A 24,274-nucleotide genomic window follows, 5' to 3' on the forward strand; every position below is an offset into this window, starting at 1 on the left:
GTTCACTTGCTCTTGTTCTCTGGACTAAATGTTGCATATGTAGATGGGTAAAACAGTCTGTGTTGTGCAGGAGAGCCTTATTAATTTAACTACCATTTGTTGGCCAGGTTAATCCCAGTAAGTTAGCAGCCACAGGGCAGTGGGGGACATCTTCCGGTTGCCACCCACTGTCTGGCAAAGAAGACTAGAGAAGTGAGATGGAGGAAGAGGGGCATGAGGAATGCTGCAAGTTGCAGCAGAGGAACAATCTGTGAAAAATGTTTTAGACCATTTTTATGTTGACTGAGTGAACATGAACCAGAGGACAGTGCAGCCATGTTATGGTTACAAGTTGTTGAACTGGTACACAAAAATGTGCAGGATGGGGAACCAGAAATTTGGAAGCTGTGTTGTGGGAAAGTGAACTGCAAACACCAGTGCACACTCGCAAGGAAGTGAGAGAAGTGCCAATAAAGAGAACATCTGCAGGAACAGGGTATTCAGAAAAAGCTTACAGTAGGTCTTTATTCAAAAAAAGACTTTGTCATTGAAGCATGTTGGGATGTAGTATTTGCTCCTCAATTCATTTTAAAAGGATCAGTTTTGCAATGCGACTTGAAATACTTGACTTAATTAATTTGATTTTGTTTACCAAGATAGTCCGACTGGGTAATGCCCATTTTCATTGGAGACCTGTGCAGAAAAGCTCCATTTGGCTAGAGTAGTTAAATTTTTATTTACATTTATACACACACAATGTATACATTTTAACTATTGTAAGATTTTACAGAAGTAGAAGTTACTACAGAGAGCCCACATTAAGCTTGGTGGATTGTACAGGCAGCAGTTGTGTATAAAAACTGTGTAATTTCAGTGAGAAGTTGAGAGTATTCTGTTTAAGGAAACTAATTGGAGAGTATTGTATGGTGAGTACAAAGTCTTAACCTGGTGATGAGCGTGTACAGAACCAGGACTGGTCAAGATGTCTGAGCAGTGGTTTAAAACTGAGTTTGTCTTTAGTTTGTGTGGCGATACTATTTCAGAGTTTAGCAGCGTATTGGATGTGAAGCAAGTCTCCTGCGACATTGGACTTATTTGTGAGTAGTAAGAATCCATTACTAGAATGGAGGTTTCTTGCAGGGCAGTAATTTTGTTGTGCAGGGCATTTTTCTTGGTAACAAATGGGTGTGTGTGCTATAGTTAGTTGTGAATATGTTGGGTAGTTGTGTAGTTCAAGCCAACTTGATTGCTTTAAGCTATGACAACGGTGGGCCCTATGAGGGAGATTGGTGGCTGGCGAATGTAGCTATTTTATTGTAGCAGGAAGCAAGTTCTGCCATTTTTTTTTCTTTAAATATTGTTTGTTAGGGTAGGGGCGGCATATAAGATAGTTAGCAATAGGAATGGATGCAACGGTAAGTGGGTACTGTCCAAAATTACAGTTGTATTTACAGAACACTTGCAGATGAGAGAGCTTTATAGGAACTGAGTGGTGGGTTGATTACAAAAAAAAATCTTCCGTTTCCTCTCCTCCTACTTGACTAAAACAAAATTACTGTTTCTCTCCTACTTTATTACTTATTGCTTGTTCTTGGTGTTCAATTGCATTTATTACTGCTTGTTGGTAATTGTTACTGTAAGTGTCTTAGTTTTGGTTAAAGGACTTGAGCTTCAGGCCAGTTGTTAGGCCAGAAGATTGAAACAAAAGAAGCCTTGACTAGGTCAAGGTAGGCTCTGTGCACAGTCTTTCCTTCATCCATTGCTTTAACGATCCTCTCAAAGATGTCTACCGGATTTAATAGACATGAACTTCATTTAACAAAACTGAACTGTGATGTCTGCAGGTTGTCTTTGTCTTCATTTATCACGTTCATGATGATTTTTGGTTACAGTTGAAATGTGACTCAAGTGGACTACTGGGTCATGTTTCATGCCACTTAAGCATCCCGTGATGTTACCAGGGCCCATCAATGCGGTGTTTTTGGCCTTGGGAAGTGCATTGATGGATTTGTTCCTAGTAATGGTTGATGGGATTGTGGTGTGTGGTATTTCCTTTGGGTTATCAGGGGGAGTAAGTGGTGAGGAGATATTTGAATTGAACCGGTTAGCCAAGAGTTGGCAATGGTCTCAAGTTCATTGTAGATGATGCCAAGTTCTGCTTATTGTTGCATATTTTCCCGTGAGGTTGTGGACGTAACTGTAAACCGCTTTGTGGTGGTTGTTTGCCTTGGAAGCTATTTTTTCTTCAGCTTTAGCTTCTGAAGTATTAACCTCTTGGCTTCCTGTTTAGATTGGTCAGGGGGCTTCTGGTATGTAGACCCTTGTTCCTCCTGTGCTTGCCCAAGATTTTTTTTCCTCTTATGACATATTTGATATTGTGGTTCCACCAGGGTGGCTTGTCTTTCATTTTGTTCTTAATATGAATTGGCACAGCTTGCTTTATACAGCTGTCAGTATGGCCACACAGAAATTTTATAAATAGCTCTGCATATGCTATGGTGCTTACTGGATTTGGGGGTGCTTGGAATTTAGCTATGGTGTAGCTTACTAAAGAGAGGTTAGCCTTGGAGAAGTTCTTAAAGGTTCACTGGTTCTCCGAATTTCATTTTTTTATTTCAAGCAATACTGCATTATGGTCTGATGAGCGAAAACATTACATTGGGTGAGGAACATTGCTTCCCCATCTTCATGAGTACAAGGTCAAGGATGTTTGTACCCTGGTAGAAGAATGAACCAACTGCTCCAGGGTATTGATATTAGTGATGTTTAGGAATCTCTGGGCATTGATATTAGTGATGTTTAGGAATCTCTGGGCTTGTGCATTAGAAGCAGAGTAGAAGTCAGTCTATAGAGGGGTAGCTGCGATCCCCATGAATATCGTATCCGGGAACTCTAATACATTAAGGGAGGTAGTATGGGTTTCCTGGACATGGTGGGGAAACCTAATAGTTTGCAAAGATATGGTATGAAACCCTGTTTAATGTTAAGTTGCATATGTGTTATTTCCACTGGGTCATATGCTTTAAATAGCCTTGATGTGAGGTTGTTTTTTCGTGTATACTGAGACTCAACCTTTAGTTGCAGTAGTTAAGGTATTAAAGGCATTATAACTTTGCATTGCTGGGGTACTCGCCATGACTTTAAAGCGTGTCTGTGTTACTGCACAGATGTTTACACTCTCCAAGGAGAGAGAGAGGATTGGCTTGCAGGAGTGGAGTTTTAAGACTTGCATCGTTGAACAATACACCTTCAGATAAACCTCCCAACTTAACTGTACCTATGAAGGCATATCAGTTTAGCATTGCCTAAAGGCACTATGAGGGTGGAAAAGGTCTTTGCCAATATCTGAAAGGCTAGAGGGGATAAGTGCAGACCATCACTGCCAGGGCAGTGTGGTCTGTCATCATGTCCTCCCAGGCTGTCAAATATTGTACACCCTTGAATTGACACCAGAAGCTACGCTAAGCCAATTGTTTGTTTTCTGTTGGTAACATGGCGTCTTCCTTGGAGAAGGTGGTATGCTGCCTTAGTGTTTAGGCTTCTATCTGTCTGAGATGGTGAGCTTGGTCATGTTTCTCTTCATATAGTCAAGGGAGGTATGTCTTGGGTCATTGTCCACATAGACAGAGTCCTACTGGTGCCTGTGTGACCTGCCTTTCTGGTGAGGGGGGGCATTGGTGTGCCTCACTAAAATCAGTGACCAGAAAATTGGCTATGTGCAGGTTTTCTGTAAGGGCTTCACAGTAAAGACATTGGATACAATATGAACTATGTGTAGCTGTGGGTGGTGGTTTTAAGAATGTTTGTCTACATGATGGCTGAGGACCCTTTTTTGATTTGTGCTGTGTAGGAGGTCTTGGTGTTTTAGGAAGGTTACCTGAAAGTGCCTCAGCATAAGCAGTTTTACGTGTAGGGTCTTTACCCTATGCAGTAGGTGTGGTGCAAGGGTCACTGACAACCTTTATAGGATTAGATGTCTTTCCATATCACTTTTGCAGTATACTTAACCTTGGCAGGGGATCCCTATTGTAAACCTTTAGGTTATAATAGGAACACCATACGTCGCACATATTTTACCCATGCATGGCCTACATCGTAAAGTTGACATAGAAATGTACCATCATCAGAACTTCGCCACCAGTCCAAGCACCATCTTCTATGATCAGTCTGATCATCTACTGGTTGCCAAGATGCGTTTCAGATAATTGGCCCCATTTAGGTTTTTTCTTATCGCCTTTTATTTTATGGTTGTTTTCCCCTTTGAGTGACATGAAATATCAGTGTGTGAGGTAGATTCTCCATAAGGATAGTCACGAGCCACATTTTTGCTTAGCCCATATGTCTTGTCCCGTTTGTCAGGCACTTGTTCAAAAATCCTTGCTTACTCCTTTCTCTTAATCTACTGAGCCAACAATTTTAAATTGGCTTTCTAAGGATACTGTGGAGGGATCTTCCCAGCCTGAGGGTCAGCCAACTGCAAAGAATGCCAAGAAAGCTTGGTCTGATTCTTCTACTGCCCCCACGGGGTATCTCTCTCAAGGTTAGTGAAAGCCTAGAGGGCTACCCACTTTCTTGGTAGGATTCCTCTGCTGCAACCATTTTGGAGGCTGGCATAGATCCAGCTTCTTGCACCTCCCTGGAGGCCTTGCAGATGTCCACTTCGGATGTTCAGGGAGAACCATGGCTGAATATTTCCAAAGCCCCTAAGGGTGTTCCTCAAATCGTAGTCTGAGAAGAAATTCCTGCTACACTTGAGTGTCGTTAGGGGTCCAAGCCACCCAAGATATTTAGGGCTGATGCCCCTTGGAAAAAAAAAAAAAAATAGAAAACTAAGCACCTTTCTCCTACTCCTGAAAGGTCTTCGGAAAAATTTCACACAAGGTCATGTTAATGCTCTTATGGCTTTGAAGCCTCCACAGGGAGTCTGTGTTCCTGATGCCCCCCCTTGATCAACCCCTCTAAAAAGGCATAAGAAGCAGCTTTCATCTGATGAAGATGTGGATTCTGATGAATCCTTGATCTATTCTCAGATTCCCCCTCCTTTGGATTATGGCTTTGAGGAGGAAGAATATATCAAAACTGATCCTCCTTTTTGAGGAGGAAGAATATATCAAAACTGATCCTCCTTATTGAGGGGATTTCTTTTCTTTTGGTTATATAATCTCCCATATGATGGAGATTAAGTGGGATTGTGCTCGGGCGTCTGATCTCCAGAAGAGGTACTGTGAGCTTCTTCAAATGGAGTGTCCTAAGCCCTCTGCTGTCCCTCCTTCCTACAGCTTGTCAGGCTTTTTTTTTTTTTTTTAGTGTTTTGAGTAGTGCAAATTCCTTTTTATAGGTGATCCGCTGCTGACCCTTCTGTTTATTTTGCTTCAGGTAAACCTAAGCTTTTTGCCTTCTACAAAGCTGCTTCCCTTTTACAAGAACAGCAGAACTATAAAGAGGTTGGGTAAGAAAATGAATTGCAGAAGTATAAGCAGACCCACATGACTATATTTTACTCTTCTCTCAGGCCTGTCAGGTTATTCCAGGTCTTCTGATTCTGAGGAAAAAAACTTTAAGGTTTTTGTTTACTAGGGATATCTCAGGTTTCTCGCCATTCTGTTTAAATGTAGCTATGATACAAAAACTGAAGTAATTTAACAAATAATACAAAAGGAGGCAGAAGCGAAACCAGAATCTTTTATTCCACAATGAGTGTTTTCTTCCGAATTATATGTACTTCATGCCAAGTCACATGTCAAGGTAGCAAAGCTTCTGACCCCCTCCGAAGTCCATGTAATTTGGACTAAAGCAATCTTGGTTTCACTTCTAACTCTGTCTTCCTTTTAAATGCAGCTGTGCTTTGTGTAGAGCTGCTGCTTTTGGTTCTGTGTTCAGGAGGTATTCCTGACTTCATGTTCAACCTTTCCCTGATATAGGCTAAGATGATGGATGCTCCTGTAGATAATAAACATAATTTTGGTGCTGCTGAGCTGTTTGTCCCTTCGGGAAAGGGTAAGGCTTTACAGATTTGAAACATATTTTTTGTTTCAAGTGAATTACCTAATAAACCTGTTTTTGTCTGCAGATGGGCTTGCCCTCCCCCCAAAAGTAAGAAGGGTGGTAGAAGGGCTCTTCTTGCTAAGTGCATTCAAACTCCAACTCGGAAGCCTCCTCTTCCAGACGAGCCAGATGCTGTCTGGCTCTCCTTGCCCCTCTCCTTGGTCACATTCCTGTTCCTCTTCATCTTTCCTTGTCCCTTCCTATTTGGTTTAAAGATCACTAAAGATTCTTTGGTTCTACCCCCCCCCTTTTTTTTTTTGAGCATTCTTCAGCCTCTGGAGCAGCTACCCTTATTTCTAGAGGCGCTTCGGGGTAAGTTTCAACTCCTCAAAGGGGGGAGGGGATTTTACTGCAGAATGTTTGTTTGTTCTTGGTCCCCAGGAAAGAAGGCAGCCAGAGACCCATTCTGGATCTTTCTCTGCTCAACACCTTTTTGAAGGTTCCTTCCTTTCGAATGCTATCCCTTCAAGCCTTGTTTCCTCTTATTCAGGCTTTTCTAGTTTCCCTGGATCTCAAGGATGCATTTCTCCATATTCCTATTCATCCCCTTTTCAGGGAGTTTTTACATTTCTCTGCTTCCTTGCATCTTCAGATGTCCTTCCATATCACTGTGGCAGTATCCTTTACAGTAGGAATCCTGTCAAGGGCAGCCTGATGTCTGGGCAATATATCAAAACACTTTGGTTGTAAAGGGCGGTAGCATATATGCTCCTCGCGCATTGCATATGGCATAAAGGTGAGGTCTGGATGTACCGTCCTCTGAACTTCTTTGCTGCCAGTCTGAACACCACCTTCGAGATTAAACGCTCGTTCATCTGCTGGTTTCTACCACTGTCAGATAAGTGCCCTGTTGGGGTATTTGGTTTTATTATTACATTTGCCTTGTTTCTAGGAATGTTAAACTACACTAAAACAACTGAAGAAAACAAAAAGCCAGGAGCGGAATGCCACTTTTTTTTTTTCAGTAGTTTAGTGCTTTCATCCAGCTAACAGATTTTATCAGAGCGCGCACAATTTCAAGCCCCCACAGTTTATATGCCTCTCCATTAAAGCACATGACCAACAGTAATCCAGTTACATTCCCTCAAAAAGTCCCCTACATTACAAATCTTACACTTTCTTGTACAAAATGAATGCATAAAACCAACTGTAAAATAAAGTATGAAACCCCCCATAAAAGGCTGCTTTCAAATGTAAGACGCTACCAGTGGAAGTCGTATAACTCAAACCTGGGTACACATTTGTGTTCATTTTCAGTTGCCAGTTAGCCCCAAGAAATCCTCCGATGCCCACTCCCCCGGTTACCCAATTCTATTTTGATCAGTGGCATAAAACCTAAAACTGTGGGAAATATGCTTAAACAAGGCACACTGATTTTTTTTTTTTTTTTTTTTTTTTTTAGTATTGTAATTTATTATAAATCCTAGCTCTCAATTGCTGTCTAATCCTATTAAAGTAAAAACAAGTGCATTGTTGACACTGTGCCAAATAAACCACCCTAGTACTAAAACAATTGTTACCACATATGTGGAAGGTAGACTCTTCCGTAATGTGTTTACATTGGGCACACCGTCCACCTTTAGCCATATTGCCATTTTCACCAGGGAGTTTAGATCTTTCCAATAACATTTTGAAATGTACATTCTTCTTATAAACTATCCTACATACTTTTCCCACAGTATTAAAATTATTCCTGTAAAGTTCCCTGATCATCAGATACATTCTTAACCTAGTAATGCTTTAATGGAGAGGCATATAAATTGTGGCAGCCTGAAATTGTGTGTGTGCCCATTTTAGCTGGACGAAAGCACTAAACTAGTTCTTTTGGCTTTTCCCGGTTAGGGGTCGCCACAGCGGAACTCCGGTCTGCTAATGTTTGGTAGTTGATTTTACGTGCAGAGTTACCAGCCCTGACGCACAACCTTCAACAAAGGTACGCCCATTCACGTATGTCTCCATGCAGAAGATGCTCTAGCTGAGAATCGAACCGGACAGTGTCTTACTGTGAGGTGACAACACTACCACAGCACCGAAAGCACTAAACTAGTGTGGAAAAAAAGTGACATTCCACTCCCGGCTTTTTCTTTTCCTTGTTTCTGGTTGTTGGGTTTCCTTGTTTCTGGTTGTTGGGTTTCATGTCATCCAGTGTGGGAGATTCCCCATAAAGATGGTCACAAGCAGTGTTTTCTTCTGTTTAGGTGCTTCCCGTGACCATTCGTCTTATGAGATTTGTCAGTCCTTTGTCCCCAAGATGTGGAGTCGGCTTTCTTCCATTGCAGTTTATCTAGAGAACAAACTTAAATTGTTTGCTAAGAATACCATGGAAGGATCTTCATGGCCTGAGGGCTAAAAATCTGTGAAGAAAAAGGCCAAAAAAGTCTGGTTTGATTGTTTGGCTGTGCATTCTCCACAGGATGTTGCTCTAGAGCCTGGTGAAAGCCTGGAGGAATGTCCAGTTTCTTTCTCGGATTTCTCTGCCATGAGCACTTTGGAGTCTGGCATGGACACAACACCATGCTTGTTTATGAAGGTTTTGCAGAAGTCCACCTTGGATGTACAAGGGGAGTCGCAGCTGGTTATTGCTGAAGGACTTAATGGTGTTCCTCAAATTTTAGTAAGGGAATAGGTTCCGACTACCATTACTTGAGTGCCATCAAGGGTCGGAGCCTCCGAAATTCTTAAAGGCTGATGTCCTGCTCAAAAGGAAGCAAAAAAAATAAACCTATTGCAAAGGATCCTCTGAGTGAATCGCAAAACTTCACTCGAGGCCTGTTTAATTCCCTTGCGGCTCTTAAACCTCTACAGGTTATTTTATTTTCTACTCTACCCTGGTGGTCTTCACCTTTTGAGACCCAGAGAGTCTCTGACCTATTCCTTCGCCACTTGACAATGGTTCTGAGGAAGAGGAGTCTATCTCTCCTTTTTACATTTCCTTTGGTGATACTGTTTTCAGAGTGATGGAATTTTTCAAATGAGACTCCGCTCTGGTGTCCAGAGGAGGCACTATGAGCTTCTACTAGACCCTCTGCTGTTCTGTCCATGCTGCCTTGCTGGATGCCTTTTTCCACTGCTTCTCTGGCTCCTGACTCCCAACCTCCTGCTCCCAAAAAGACTGATAGGTTCTATAAATTGCCTGAGGGTGGCAAGTTTGTGTCGTCCTGCTGACCCCTTTATGGTGTCTGGCTTCTGATAATTCTAGGGTGCAGGCTCCAGACTGTTTCAGTGCTGGCATCTCTGCCTTCCCCACCCAGGCTTTAACTCTGCTTTCCCCAAGTCACTTCTTCCTCAGGACTCCATTGCAGCCAGGGAGTTTCTAAGGGTTCTGGAATACATGGCTTCCACCATTCATATGCTTCCTCTGGCTAGCCTTCATATGAGAAAGCTCAAGTGGTTACTAAAGTCAATCCGGCTTCAACATTCTCATCCTTTAGATTTTCAGATTCCCAATTCTTTCTCCCGTGTCTCAAACTGAAACTTCAGGGGTGGATTCATCATTTGTTCCTCAACCCAGGGCTTCTTTTTTCAACCTCCAGTCCCCTCTCGAGTTCTTTACAGATGCATCTGACATGGGATGGAGGGATTCCTTCAGTCCTCTGAAAGTGCAGGGCCTTGGCCTCTTCGACAAAAGGACTACAGCAATATCAAATATGACAGCCCTTCTCCTGACTCTCTTCAGGCTTTTCATTCACTCTTCATTCAGGGCCCCCTCAAGGTCTTCACAGACAATACCACAGTGATGTGGTATATCAACAAGCAATGGGGGGGATCATGTCCTGTGCAGACTAGCTCTTCAGGTTTGGCATCTACCTGTCCAGTATAGAGTAACCTTTCGGGCAGTTTACATTCCTTAAGATCAGAACACTGTGGCAGATCCATGATGCACTCTAGTGGATGCCTGAGAGATGTGTTTCTGGATGTTGTCCACCAGTGGAGTACTCCTCAAGTACATCTTTTTGCTTCCCCTCTGAACAGACAGCTTCCTATCTCTTGCACCAGAGTCCCATGTCCTCTGGCCTGGAAGGTGGGTGCCCTTGTTTTCTTAGAAAGGGATGTTTCTTCAACTTCCTCCCCTTCTCTCGTATCAAGGGTGGTGTTCAAGATAGAACAAGATGCTCCCAAACTCTTATTAGTGACCCCCCTTTTGGCCCAGACAGCATTGGTTCCCTCTTCTGCATTTAGCCAAGGGCGGTCATCACAAGTTACCTCACAGGGTGGACCTAATCGCACACGACAAGTTGTCTGTCATCCATCAGCACCTTTCCACTGACATTGCGGGTAGTAGGTTTTGATCCCTTTTTAGGCACCTTTTCTGAGGATGTGCTTCAGGTCCTGCCCAAGGCCAGGAAATCCACTACTAGAAAGTCTCAAATCCCAACTGAAGATATTTTTGTCATTCTCGTAACCTGAATCCACTTGTGGAAGTCTGTGTGAATTGCTCAATGCTGGGTTGGCATACTCTTCTGTTTAAAGCCCACCTGTCCGCTATTTCTGTCTGCCTTTGACTCCCCTTTAGCTTCTAGATTGGAGGTCATACAATTTCTTTAAAGGCGTCCTTCACATTAGTCCTCTCCTTGAAGCCTGTTCCTCCTTCTCAGGACCATAGTTTTGTTTTAGAAAAATTGACTGGCTGTTTGAGTCTGCAGCTTAAGCTTTTACAGTATTGTTCTTGGAAGACTGTTCTTTTGGTCCTTACCTCAATCGGACTGGTATCAGAGCTGCAAGCCCTTAAGGCTGTTCCTCCTTTTTTGGTATTTCATAAGGACAACCTGTCTCTTCGTGCTAATCCTTCTATGCCCAGGGTGGTTAATGAATTGCCCTCTTAATCAGTCTATTCATTTGCCCACTTTTTTTCCCTTCACCGCAATCTGCTATTGAGAAGGTTCTTCGCATATTGAATTTGCATAGACAACTCATATATGTATTATTTGGATAAAACCTAAAACCATTCGTAGATCTGAGCAGCTTTTTGTTTCCCTTCATACTAGGTCATAAGGCTTGGCTATTTCCAAGCATACCATTTCTTCTTGGATATCTAAAACTATTTCCTTTTGTTCCTTTCATCAGAAAAGCCTTTCTTCTGTTGAGGCTCATTCTACCAGGGTTGTGGCTGCTCCATGTGTTTTTCAAAGGTTTAGATACTAATCCTATTCTTGAGGCAGCTACTTTTGACTTCTGCCCATACTTTTTACCAAACATAGGGCTAGGGACCGTTTTGCCAGGGCTAATCCTACATGGTTTTCTTGAGCTCTGCTGGTCCTTCTCCCAACTTTCTTCTTGAGCTTTGTACTCTCCCTATTGTAAAGAATACTGCAGCAGTGATATGGAAGGACATTTATGGAAGTTTATAAGCGAACTGCCTTTGTGGTTATTTTAAGCCTAGTTAACTACCCCATGTAAGAATCAAACCCTACACCTTGTTTCTGTAGAGTAAAAACCATAATGATTATGCCATGGTTCATTTGTGTAAAATCAGTAGATGTCCTCTTCACTGTTGCGGTATTTGCTCCCTCCCCCATTCCTTTTCTCCTCCTGGATGTACTTGTAAACTCTCTCTCTTTAGACTCTCTCCTCTGTGGCTTTTCAATTCTGAGGGTGGTGCATTCTTACTTCACCTTTATACCCTACGCTGTGTGTGTGTGGAGCATACATGACGTACGGCATCCCTGTTGCAACCTGAAGGCTTAGTATACTGGCCAGACGTTAGGCTCCCCTTGGCAGGAGATCCCTATCGTAAAGAATACTGCAACAGTGAAGAGAACCTCTGTTTATGGGAAGATTTTAAACAACTGTACTTTTTGCTTGTGAGAGAGTTTTGCCTCCAATGTTAATGTGTTTACACCTCTCACATACTTTGTTGTATTATGAATAAGTGGGCTTTCCAAGTCCCTGGCCAGAAGATTACTCTGGTCCCCTCTACTGTCACTAAAGTGGAACCCAGGCAGTTGTTAGTAACCGCCTCTTTCCCATACTCTCCAGTAGCTTTGGAACTCCCCCTTTAGTAAGAAGTACTGCAACAATGACAGAGGACATAGTACAGCTGTGCAAGGCCTTACCTTAGCAGTAGATGTCCTACTTCTCACTGTGTAGTATTCAGCCCCTTCCTCCTTCCCTGTTCTGCTGTGTTCCTTCTCCCTGGCCAAGAGGTCCTTCCCTGTCTTGGTGCACGTGTACTTACTTTTCCTCTTGTTACTGTGCTACTCCTGGGGCAGTTCAGTTATGGGGATTAGGCACGATTATGTCACTTGTCTCCTACATCTACGTCACAAGGTACATATGTTTCACTTATGGGGCCTGGGCGGAGCTAAGGCTTTGGTAATCTGGATGGACATTCGACTATCCTCTCACTGTTTAACTGAATGGATATTCTGCAAAGTAGATTTCTTGTCATGGTAAGATGTTGCACAACTGTACTTTATGCTAGCCATTAAATTAATATGAAGTCATGACAAAAACAAGAAAGGGTTTTAAATGATTTCACCGCAAGTAACCAAACCAGAGTGGTACAAAAGTTATACCCAATCCTAACAACAAAAATGGATGTCTATTCAGGATAAGGGTGTTTCTCTGCATTCAGTAGTCATTGTGTTTACTGTGCTTTGTGGGTAATACAAATATTGATAGGTTTCAGAATAAATGCTGATGGCTACAAAATTAATTGCTGAAAGGTACAAAAAACATATTCTTTGGCATTTCATGTCTATTAACTTTGACATTTCAGGCTTGTTTGTATAAACGCTACACACACCCATGCATCTTAACCATCTGCTGGAACAGTAAAATCAGTCGAATTGCTGCTCATGGAAGGTGGCAACTATTTAATTTGAATACTTGGGTTATTTTTCCATGTATCTATGTTTTAGATTTGCACCTAGCAGCTGAGCTTGGCAAAACATTGCTGGATAGGAATACTGAACTGGAAAGTGCCTTGCAGCAGATGTACACAACCAATCAAGAGCAGCTGCAAGAAATTGAGGTAAATCTTCCAGAATCCGTAATAGTCCTAAGATGAAAGTAATTTTTAACACTTTTTTGAAGCACTGTGGCCAGTACCGTGCATTATCTTCATTGTGTTTCCATAGAGATGCCTGGATTCAATTGTTTTGATATTGTTTAATGTAGCTAGTAACCGCTGCCTTTCTCCATATAAATTTACTAGACTTAAGCTATGGATTAATTTCAAACCAGTTCATATTGCTTCATTTCTTGCTATGGGCAGTTCTTGTATGCTCCGCCTTTAATACATAATGTATGATCCTGATCTTCAGACAGGTTTTGTGTTTTTGTCCTCTGAATATGTTTTGTTGCTTTGGTTATGAAGGTGTGGTCATTGTAAACCTGTAAGTTGTGTGCAACAAGTTTGTGTGTGTGTGTGTGTGTGTGTGTGTGTGTGTGTGTGTGTGTGTGTGTGTACTCATTTTTGGAATGGAAAGCTTTTTGTCAATGCTTTTATCAAAAAGAAGTTGCTACTATCAGTTGATTATGCTTTAAGGTTAAAACACTTTTTTATAAAAAAAAAATGTTTTGGGTATGTTTAATTTATAAATGTTTTTATTGGGATTCCTTTTAATAGGTCTATGTAAATAAATAAAAATAGTCATTTTAAGCCAAGCGTATTTTACTACTTTTGCACCCAGCACTACATTCCATCGTTTTTGAGGTATTCAGATACTCCTGCATAGAGTGGGTATCCCCCATTACCAAGGTGATTTGCAGGGCAGTTTCTTTACTTTTAAACAAAAGCAATACTTCACTGTGTGGTGCTTCTGTTTACATGGTTTTATGGTATGACCACAGTTGTGATTCCAGTGATCTAATTGTTATGGAGAATGATTACGTGGTTTTGGATACAGCACCACAGGACTTGAATGCCTGACTTGGGTCATTGGTCCATACTGTCCTGACACATTTCACCTAAAAGCCATACATGGGACTGTTCCATCCTTTGTAAAAGTTCACCATCCATTCTTCTATGGTTCCTTTCTGGGGTGACTGGCCCATTTTCAGAGCACCTGATGCCTTCCCAGATGTCAAGTTTGCTGTAACCAGGTGCACAGCACTGCGAGTCGACAGAGGTGGAGTACTGCCAGTTTTGTAAGTTGTGGGATTAGAGGGACTCTTCCCATGGTCACAACCACAAGACTGTCTTGAGCTGTACCTGCAACGTGAAAGGCAGTAGACTGTTGTGTATGTCGAGCTCAGTCCCTTGTACTAGGCCAGAAGGTATAGCAAACTTACTAGCCAACATATACAGCTCCACCTTTACTCCTCACCCCTCGTCTTTTCCTCACGAAGTCTTCACCCCTGGTAACTGTAATATTGATAACCCAGCCCTAAGAGTTGACCAGTAGTGAGCGACATGAGAGCGCACACAAATGATCTAGCCTTTGACCATCATGTGTCTGCAGTAGTGAGAATCACTGTGTAGTACAAATTATTAAACTAGGTATGGCATATAGTTCCAAGGAAGTCATTGTTCCACTGATGCACTCTTCAGACACATCATTTGAGTACGGTTGGTACCCCTTTTGGTATGTACTTTAACCAGGCACATGCAGCAGTTGGAATGTCCACAGATTTTCGGCACTAAAAGAATGTAGGGTGTAACATGTTCAATGCAGATGGCCTCCAGGTCCTATCCCCTGTATTCTGCCTCTTGCAGGCTGTTGAGGGGTGATCTGTACGTGGCATACAAAGCATTGTTAAACCCCACCCTGATGTACCTCCTGCGTATCTGCAAACGACTGCACAAGAATTGCCCGTTATGAAGACTAACTTTGCCTGTGATATAAATAGGACTTGCTAGACAGACTGGTATGTTTCCCAAAGACTACCCTTCGCTGGAACAGATTTCCAGTCCATGTGAAGCAGAGTTCTTCCATAACCCAATTTTAAGTGCAACTTGGACAGTTGGATGGGGAACAGGAAATTCATCCCTAGTTTGGCACCAGTCTCCCAGGCACTTGCTTGTAAATGTTTAATCTCCCAAGCTCTACTTACACTTATAGGTAGGTAACTAGGCTATTAGCCCTAGGGCCTATGTAAGCCTAGACAAAAAGGTACCCTGGCTTTCACCACCCAGGAAAATTATTTTCCTGTGCCCCTGTCGAGCAGAGCCACAGAAGTGATCCCTGTGGTGAATTTCCTATTTCCCATCCAATCAAGATTTTTCTTGGAGAGCTAATGAGGAGCTCTGTTTGATATAGATGGGTAGTCTGTTCAGAGTATGGGAAGTCTCTGGGACAGGAATCTATCCCTCCAGCATGTTCTGTTTATTGTGGTGACAAGGTTTAGGTCCCTAGAGCGTGTAGCTCGGAGGGATTGGAATTGTGGAGCATGTCTAGCAGCTCTGGGTTTGACATAGCTTTGTATGTTAGACAGAGATCGCCCCTGAGTAGGCGATATGCGATGGAGTAAAGCTGTAGTTTTTTTTGACTGCCTGCATAGGGCATCTGTTTGAGGCCAGTAATCTCTTTGTGAGGTATTTCTGTGGTCTTTCCAGTTGTAGAGGTCTTGTGAGGTACATACCAAAAGGGGCGTTTTACTCTATAATGGGTCTAATGAGTGATGGGACACAGGTGGACAGTAGTCTCTCCTTTGATAATCACAAGGTCTCTTATCACACTTTCAGTATTAGACTACCACTTCATGGGTACAGAGTTTTTACCAAAGGGGATAACCGTGCACTTTTTGGCATCGAGCTTCAGGCCATGGCTTTGACACCAGGCATCTGTCTCAGTGAGACCCTTTTGTAGTATGTCCACATCGTTGGGAGTTTCGATTATGGCTCCTAGTTTTCTTGTCTGCAAACTTTGTTAGCCAAAGACCTTCTGTGTTGGCTTGTACTTCAGAGAAGTAGATACCAAAACAGGAGAGGACCCAGGACTGAACCCTGTGGTACTCAACTTGTCACTGGTCTGAAGTCAGATTTGGAGCCTGCTACTTGCACAGTGTGGGTTCTGTCCATGAGTCAGTTGGCAACCCATCTTGTGACATAGGGATTTATACCTAGTTTAGTGAAATTATCTATAATTTTCAGAGTGGGGGGTGGTGTCAAAAGCCTTAGCGAGATCTAGATAAGCTGTGTGAACCACCTTACCCTCCTCTATGGCTTTGGTGACTGCTTCAAAGAAGTCAATCATGTTTAGGAGACATGATCTGCCTTTTACAAACCCGAACTGGGTCTGGTCCAGAGTTTGGAGATATGTATTTGAGTTCCATGATACGTTCCATGGCCTTGCAGATCAGGCTAATGGGGCGGTAGTTGCCAGGGTCTTTTGTGGCTCCCCCTTTGTGGAGTGGGATAACTGTTGCGGTGTGCCATTCAGTGGGCACAAAGCCTGTGGTGAGGCTATGATTGAACATGGTACTTGGGTAGGGTGCCAATTCATTCTGTAGTTCTTGTAGAATGCAGCCTGGGATATTGTCCGGTCCCATGGATGCTGTGTTCTTGGCTTTGGAGAGTTTTGTTTGTTTTTTTTTTTTTTTTTTTTTTAACCTGTGCAACCGTGATTACAGGAACTTTGCATTCTTCTGGTATAGGGATGGGCTCTCTAGGGGGTGAGAGGGGGGTAAAGTTATCAATTATACCAAAACTTGGAAGAGATTTGGAATGCATGACGAGGGTTAAAGGCCCTTGGGGTCATAGCATAGTACTGTCCTATGAACTAATGGGTAAGCTTAGCTGCAGAAATCTTTTCTCACAATTCTGGATAAAGACCGACTAAAAGGGTCACAAAAACATCCCAAAAAGACGAAGGAAGTGGTTGCTTTTACACTGATGCCACTCATGGGCTCCTAGCTAGGTTGAGGAAGGCGGGAATAATTCAGTCTTTCGCTGGCTGTCTGCTCTGACTCATTCATTGAGATTAACGAAATCTTCCAATATTCAGTTTCTTTTGACTGGCATGGTTGCACCTTCATGCCAAAATCATCTGTCTCTGCAAACTACTGACTCTTTTTTTTTTTATTAAATTCTTTGGTCTCTAATGTGTTTGCAAAACCTTTTAAGAGGTGACTTTAGATGCCACCAATATGTTGTCTAGCTTCTCTAGGACGTGAATTTTATGCTGATTACACTTTTTTTTTCCTCCAGTCACACACAATTTTGTTAGTGGCACTCATTTGTTTCTAGAAGAAGCTACTAATGTGTATATAAGGTGAAGCTTGAAGGCAAAAAAGCAAAATTGCCAGATAGACAAGTCCTGGTAACCCTATCTAAGTACATTTTGATGCGGAGTACCACCACCTAACAGTTGTATTGTTCTGATGCAGAATAACAGAGCTGCTATATTTGCACAGATTTAAGAAATGTGCATATACATTGTCTGCTGACCTTTTACCCTGCATCTGCTCAGTATTCTGGGCCTCCTTTTTAAATAGTAGATTTATGACCTGCTAGTGATTTCATTAATGTAATTCATTGTATGAAACCTAGAAACTGTTCATTATGTTCCTGGTAGTAAACCTACAGTGAGCAGAGTAACGTGCGAGTGTAGGTACCAGTGGTATTCTAACTTCTGTAGCCCTGACTACTACTTAGTAAAAATAAAGTGGGAGAAATGTTTGTAGTTGTAGTAAATGATATGTGTAGTAATAAAATAAAACCATCAAAGATACAGGCACTCTTTGGTGGGGGGGGGGGGGGGGGGGCAAGGTGCTTGTGATGTGAGGTTTATTATGATTGGCCAGGGTTCTTGTAACAGAACATATACAATCTTCTTTATCAGGCGAGTCAAAACACACAGGCTGCAAGAGGCCCATGGCACACCACCGCTCCAGTCCGAGTCAACCTGCCCTCCCATACACAGCAGGGCCCAACAGTAGAGCAACCTTACATGAAACCACAATTCCTCACACTCGCATCCTGTCAACATTTCAAGCCTTCAGTCTATGAATGCATGTGTTAACTGACTCACTGCCATTTCTCACCTACACAGTGTCTTCAGCATTCATACATGCACTCACTCCTTCCGATTGCACACCCACAAAGTCTGTTCAGCATTCATACGTGCATTCACTCACTCAGTCCGACTGCACACCCACACAGTCTTATTGTTGTCCTTATCCCAAACATACCGCTTACCTGTCCGGTATGTCACAGAATATCCAGATCTAAACACTATTACCTTCACTGCCCTGCTGCTGAATTCATAAAGGTAAATGAATAGTATCATTTGTCTGTCTTCAGTATCAGAAGTACAGTACCTGTATACCAGTAAAGTGCAGTTCATTTTTTTCTGGCTCCATTAGTCTGCAGCATGGTTATCGGCCCTTGATTTTCCATTAGCATTTTCTGCCTCCTATTTTGGTCTGTTCATAAAATGTAGTTTTCTCAAAAATCGTTGAGTTAGTCAATCCTGTTTGGGGGGTGGGGACGAAAAGGTCCATGACAGGCAGGGAATGCAGTGTCCCCCAAGTCACTGATGTGGAATAGTCTGAAGTCATCCCACAAATTGAAATGTACGCTTGTCTTAGACGTACTTGTAGTCTGTGTAGTGGCCAGTCCTGTACCTTAGATTGAATTGCAGCAGGTGTTGGTTATTTTGGGTAGCTGTCACGGCAGGTGTTGGTTATTTTGGGTAGCTGTCACGGCAGGTGTTGGTTATTTTGGGTAGCTGTCACGGAGCAGTAGTCTTGCTTAGTCAGTTGGAATGTTAGATTGAATATACATATAAAAATACTTTGGTTCTTTTCTTCGTTAACATGATTAAGATATTCAGTTAACGAACATAGTGCAGGAAAAATGGAGAACCTTGTACTTTCTTGCTGAAGTGAATGGAAAACCAACTTAGCTGTGGCGAAGGAATACAACATCCACAGGCGTTACCCAAGTATTTACACTTCAAAGTATGATGAATATAGTGGAAAGATGCGTAAAGAAAAAGTTAAGGAGTTGGAACAGTCGCTCAAAAAGCAGCAGTTACTGTTTAAACCTGTTCATCGAGCTAGTGATGCAGTAGTTTGGGCAAGTTATAGGATAGCACAAGAAATAGCTGTCATCAAAGCCTTTTTCAGAGAAGGACTTTATAAAGAAATGTACGTTGGTGGCCACAGAATATATTTAGCCTGAAAAACATTAAGCATTTCCAAACATAAGCCTTTCAAGAAATACAGTTACAGATGGAATTAATGAATTATCAGAAAATCTTAAGTCAACTCAAAGAAAAAGTTGCTAAATTTGTAGCATTTTCTGTAGCAATTGATGAAAGTACAGATGTGACACAGGACAGCTTGCAGTTTATATATGTGGTGTAGATGACCGTATCCATGTAACAAGAATTTGTGGAACTGGTACCATTGAAGGGAACAACAATGGGGGATGATACATTTGTGAGTTTGATAGGTGCACTAGATAAAATGGGTGTAGATTGGACAAAAACGGAGTCTGGCTAGATATTTGTTAAGCTGAGGAGCTGTGTTGAAGCGCTTTTTATGAATTAAGAATGACATAGAGGTTTATGCATGAGGAAGGGATGTGCAGGAACTGAAAGACCATGAATGGTTTCAAGATCCATCTTTCATGGGTAGATACAATGGAACACTTGCATCACCTGAATGTAAGGCTGCAAGGTCACAAACTGGTGAGAGGTACTCTATTCGTGCCTTTGAGTTGAAGCTTAAACTTTTTGAATGCCAACTAGCAGCAAGTAATACAGCATACTTTCCAAGTCCCTGCAAGACCCATCTGAGTTTCATGGTGATATCAACACCAAGTACTGCACCAAGATTTCCAAGTTAGTGAGTTAAGAGAAAGATATTTGCAGACTTTATAAATTGAATTTTTCTATTTTCCGCAACCCTTTCTCTGTTGGTACTGGTGAGGTACCAGAATGGTTCGTTAGAACTAAGTGAGCTCCAGTGTAATTCAGAATTGAAGGATAAGTTTTCAAGTGTTGATATTGGCACAGTTTCAGTATGTTTGGCCAATATATCCCCAAATTAAATGTTTGACCTCTAAGATTGTCAGTGTTCGGCAGTACCCATGTCTGTGAACACCTCTCTTTTTTTTCTGTGAACTTTGGACAAGTCTCGACTTTGGTCTCAACTCCCTGATTAACATCTGAACTCGACTCTGGTCTCAACTCCCTGATTAACATCTGAACTCGACGTAGAAGGTAGCCACTGCTCATTCCTTAATGCTAAACACTGATGTCCTTGGGCAGGCCAAGAGGTGCCAAGTTTCTGGGAGCAGTAGTACCAGGAATTAAGGTAAATACCTTTATTTTCTTGGCTAAATTGACATTCATTCTTTTATTTTACATTTGTTGACCGGGTTAGTCCGACTGAGCTAACTAGTCCTTTTTCAGTGGAGGCCTGGGGAGAAAAGCTTCCCAGTTTTACAATTTTAGTGTTAAACAGTATCAGTGGGTTACAATGAAATACAAATTTTTTTTTTTTTTTTTTAGAAAAAAATAATAGTAAAAAAAAACATGAGCGCACATAAGAGATTTATTTGATACAAACCTTTTCAATAAATGGTTAAGAGTTCATAGTGTATGTATTTCATGAGATATGTGACATTAGAAATGGAGATAGGAGATGGAGAAGGAGTGGTAGATGGAGGAGTGGTAGTCTGAAGATGTTTATGAGCTAAAAAGGTTTGAAGCTTTGGTAATTGCATATGAATTAATGGGCTAGATAAGAAGGATGAGTGCAGTGGCAGGACCAGTGAGTTTTGGAGGTACTCCGTAGTGGCAGTTTTTGAATTTATTTGGATGTTTGAGGAACCTGATTTTTTGAGTTAATTTGTTCCATGATATGGTAGGATTGTAGCTGTAAAGGTTGCAGCAGAGTTTAGTCATAGGTTTGAATATTTGTAGTAGGTTAAGGTCAGAGCTATGTAGGGATGTAGTGGGGCAGTATTGAGAGATGAGGGGGGATAGGCTAGGGCAGAAGAATTAAATTTCAAGTGTAGTGTACAGTGCATTATTTGTAGTTTGAGAGTAGAAGCTGATGAGGTAATTCCAGCCAGTTTAGGTATCTTAGTGAAAGACTGATGCTGCTCACCTAAAACTTATAAAATTGCAAGTCTGGCAGCCTTGTAGGTAGACTCTCTAGTTAGTATTTGCCACTGGAACCTCCTACCGCAGCCATCATTGTATCTCCCTTAAAGAACTAAACTGGCTAGAACTCCCACAACTTCTTCACTTCAATCAACTCCCCCTCGCTCATAAACTTGTTAACCACCCCCATAACATCCCTTCCCTTCAAACCCTTCTCCAACCTTTCTCCAACCCTGTCACTCCACTAGGCCCCTAAGATCAAGCAAAAATCAACTCGCTTATCAAACCGAAAAACTCAGCAGAAGCAATATTTTCATGTACCATATCTAATCTTCCACCCTCTATATAACTACTCTACCTTCCAGCACCCTTTTCAAGACTGTGCTCAAATTCCACTTAATTTGCACTGGCTTTGTCCTCGTTCTAATGCAGACCAACACCCCCCCCCCCCCAACTGTACTACTGCCACTACTAACCACAGTCAGAATTGGCTAGATGTTTGTGTTTTACTGTTGCAGTCATGACTGTAGGGTTCTCCCCTGCCGGCAGGCAGTCCTCTGTCGGCCAGAATCCAAGTCTGGGTCCGGCGTCGGCTGTTCAGCCATGCTCCCTGACGTCAGAGCGCCAGGAGTACAGAGCTGACAGCCGACGCCATGTTCTCCAGTCTTTCTTGCCGTGCGGTGATAGCAGTTCGCAAGTGCCGGTCGGCTGACTCCTGACAATTTTTTCTAATCAAACTTCAGTCCGAAGATTTTCTTCTATTCAAAGCTAAGTACCCCGTTGGGGAAACTTCTTTTCTTGCTCCAGTCCGATGTCAGAAAAAGTTAATTGTATTTCATGTGGGAAGCAAATACCTCCTAAGGATCGTCATTCTTACTGTATTCCTTGCTTAGGCCCTGACCACGACGTAGCTAGTTTGTCGGTTTTGTGCTAGATTCAATCAACGTACTATTAAACGAAGGTACGATTTTGCTTTTCATTACTTCGGTAGGCGTTTTAATTACAAAATGTCGTCTGATACGGTTCCAGCTACCGGAGTTTACAAACGACGCAAGGACAAAGACAGGCCTCCGAGGTCCAAATCAGACTATATCACACAAGCGGAGCCAGCTTCAGGTTCGGCCGTCATCAGTGAGACGCTTTTGCAGCCCCTGTCATTGGCCATTTCGGAACAGATAGCAGAAACTGACTCCCACGAGGAGCCAACTAGGCCTTTGAATATTTCAGTTGGACCTTCGGACAATGCTCCTTCGGATGGGTCCAGAGCCATTGTGCAGGTACCGGCTTCCGAAGGGGTTTTCAGGCCTACTCAGCTTCTTATAAAGCCAAAGACTCCTTCCAAATCAAAGACTGCAACCCAGGCCTCTTCTGATCCGGCTCCCAAGTCTCAGAAACAGTTACTTAAAATGGCGGAGGACTTACTATGATTAGGGGTTCACATTCCCCTCCAGACAAAAGGCCAAGGCAGGAAGTTTATTATGACTCCTCCTGATCAGGCTTCTGTTTCTTCTTCTGACCAGGAATATTCTTTCCCTCCTTATGAGGATTCTGATGCTGAGGAATCCATTCCTTCAGCTTCTCCCCCTGAGGATTTCTCTTTTGGGGAAACTGCATGAAATGAGAGAACATTTCCACTGGGAAGGACAGGAGTACTCGGAATCTAAGAAAAGACTAAGGAAAGACTAAGGGATTTTCTTCTTCCCCAACATAGGCCCCTGGCTATTCCTCCTATTTTGGATATTGTGGATGATGCTTTTTCGGAGGCTAACTTAACTCCTGACTCTCTTCCTCCAGCTCCTATTAAACCAGACCGATACTATAGGGTTCCTGATTCCCACCAGTTTTTATTCAAGAACCCCTACTGCTGACCCTGAAACCATTTCTCAGGGTCCTAAGGGAGTTAAGGCCGCTTCTGCTAAAAACCCCATTCCCACTGAGAAGGATTCCAGATCTTTAGAAAGATGGGGCAAAAGAAGTGTACACTTCTGCTACTTATCTATTAAGGCTTTAAACTGTCAGTTTCATATGCTGAAATACCAGCAGTTTACCAGCAGTTTCTCCTGTCTGTTTTAAAGCAAAAGCTAACTTCCATTTCCGCCTGTGCAGATAAGGAACTACATGACTTATTGCATGCCACTGAACAAGTTGGGAAGCATGGTTTACACTGTGGATTTTGATGCCTTGGGAGGCTTCTTGTAGGGCTGCTGCCTCTGGCACAGTAATTAGAAGGCATGCATGGTTAAAGGAACAAAATTTGCCAGATCAGGTAAAGGCTAAATTATTGGATGCTCCTGTTCAGCATAATGTTTTATTTGGATCTAAAGCTGAAGATGTGATTAAAAAGATGGACAAGGCAAAGTCCATGCAAACAGTTAAAGATTTCTTACAAGTACAGCCACCCAGATTTAGCAGGAATTGGCCTATTGGTCCTTTCCCAATTCAGACAGGCCTCGGAGGGGTAGATATAGACGCCCCCAAGGTAGGCCTCAAACGCAAGCCTCTTATAGACCAAGACAGTGGACTGCTTCCACCCCTAGGGGAGGAGAAGACAGTTGGGCTGCAGGAACTTCTTGCCTGGAAGCCCCTCTCGAAGGAAAACTTTCTCTTTTTCATCCAAATTGGACTCGTATAACCCAAGACAAGTGGGTTCTGGATGTGGTTTCAAGAGGTTACAAATTTCATTTTCATACCCTACCAAGGCCAAGCGGATGGCCAGATCTTCCAAAACATCAATGGTCAGAGGCATTAAACCAGGTGGAAGCTCTCTCTTGGCTATGAAAGCCATAGAACTAGTTCCACTTTCAGAGATGGGACAAGGTTTTTACTCGAGGCTCTTTCTAGTCCCCAGGAAGCAAAATTCATGGAGACCCATTCTGGATCCGTCAGTCTTGAACACTTTTCTAGAGATACCAAAATTCAAGATGCTTACTCAACAGCAGCTACTGCCAATGCTGACCAAAAATGCATGGATGGTAACTTTGGATTTAAAAAGCATATTTACACATTCCCATCAGACAGGAACGCAGAAAATACCTCCGGTTCAAGGCAGGATCAAGGCACTTCAATTCTCTGCGCTGCCCTTTGGATTGTCTACTGCACCTGCACCCAGGGTCTTTGCCAATTGCCTGGCTCCAGTAGTAGCTTTTTGCAGACTCAAGGGAATTCAAATTTTACCCTTATCTGGACGACTGTCTTATTCAGGCAGACGGCAAGGATGTCTTACTCCAGCATCTACAGTTTGTTCAGAA

The 24,274-nt window shown here is 42.5% G+C and overlaps 1 protein-coding gene across 4 annotated transcripts in view; it reads left to right on the forward strand.

The window, feature by feature from the left end:
• CDR2 (cerebellar degeneration related protein 2) overlaps positions 1–24,274 on the forward strand; it is a 104,470-nt gene that overhangs the window by 12,876 nt on the left and 67,320 nt on the right. For 3 of the 4 annotated variants that reach the window (XM_044089625.1, XM_044089626.1, XR_006367091.1), the window contains exon 2: positions 12,885–12,997. The exons of the other annotated variant lie outside the window; for it this stretch is intronic. In XM_044089625.1, the coding sequence (XP_043945560.1) occupies positions 12,885–12,997 (113 nt within the window). The remainder of the gene's footprint in view (positions 1–12,884; positions 12,998–24,274) is intronic. 4 annotated transcript variants of the gene reach the window in all.

This window comes from Protopterus annectens, chromosome 12.part0, assembly GCF_019279795.1.
Source record: "Protopterus annectens isolate FY-2018-M chromosome 12.part0, PAN1.0, whole genome shotgun sequence".
Taxonomy (NCBI): Eukaryota; Metazoa; Chordata; order Ceratodontiformes; family Protopteridae; genus Protopterus; species Protopterus annectens.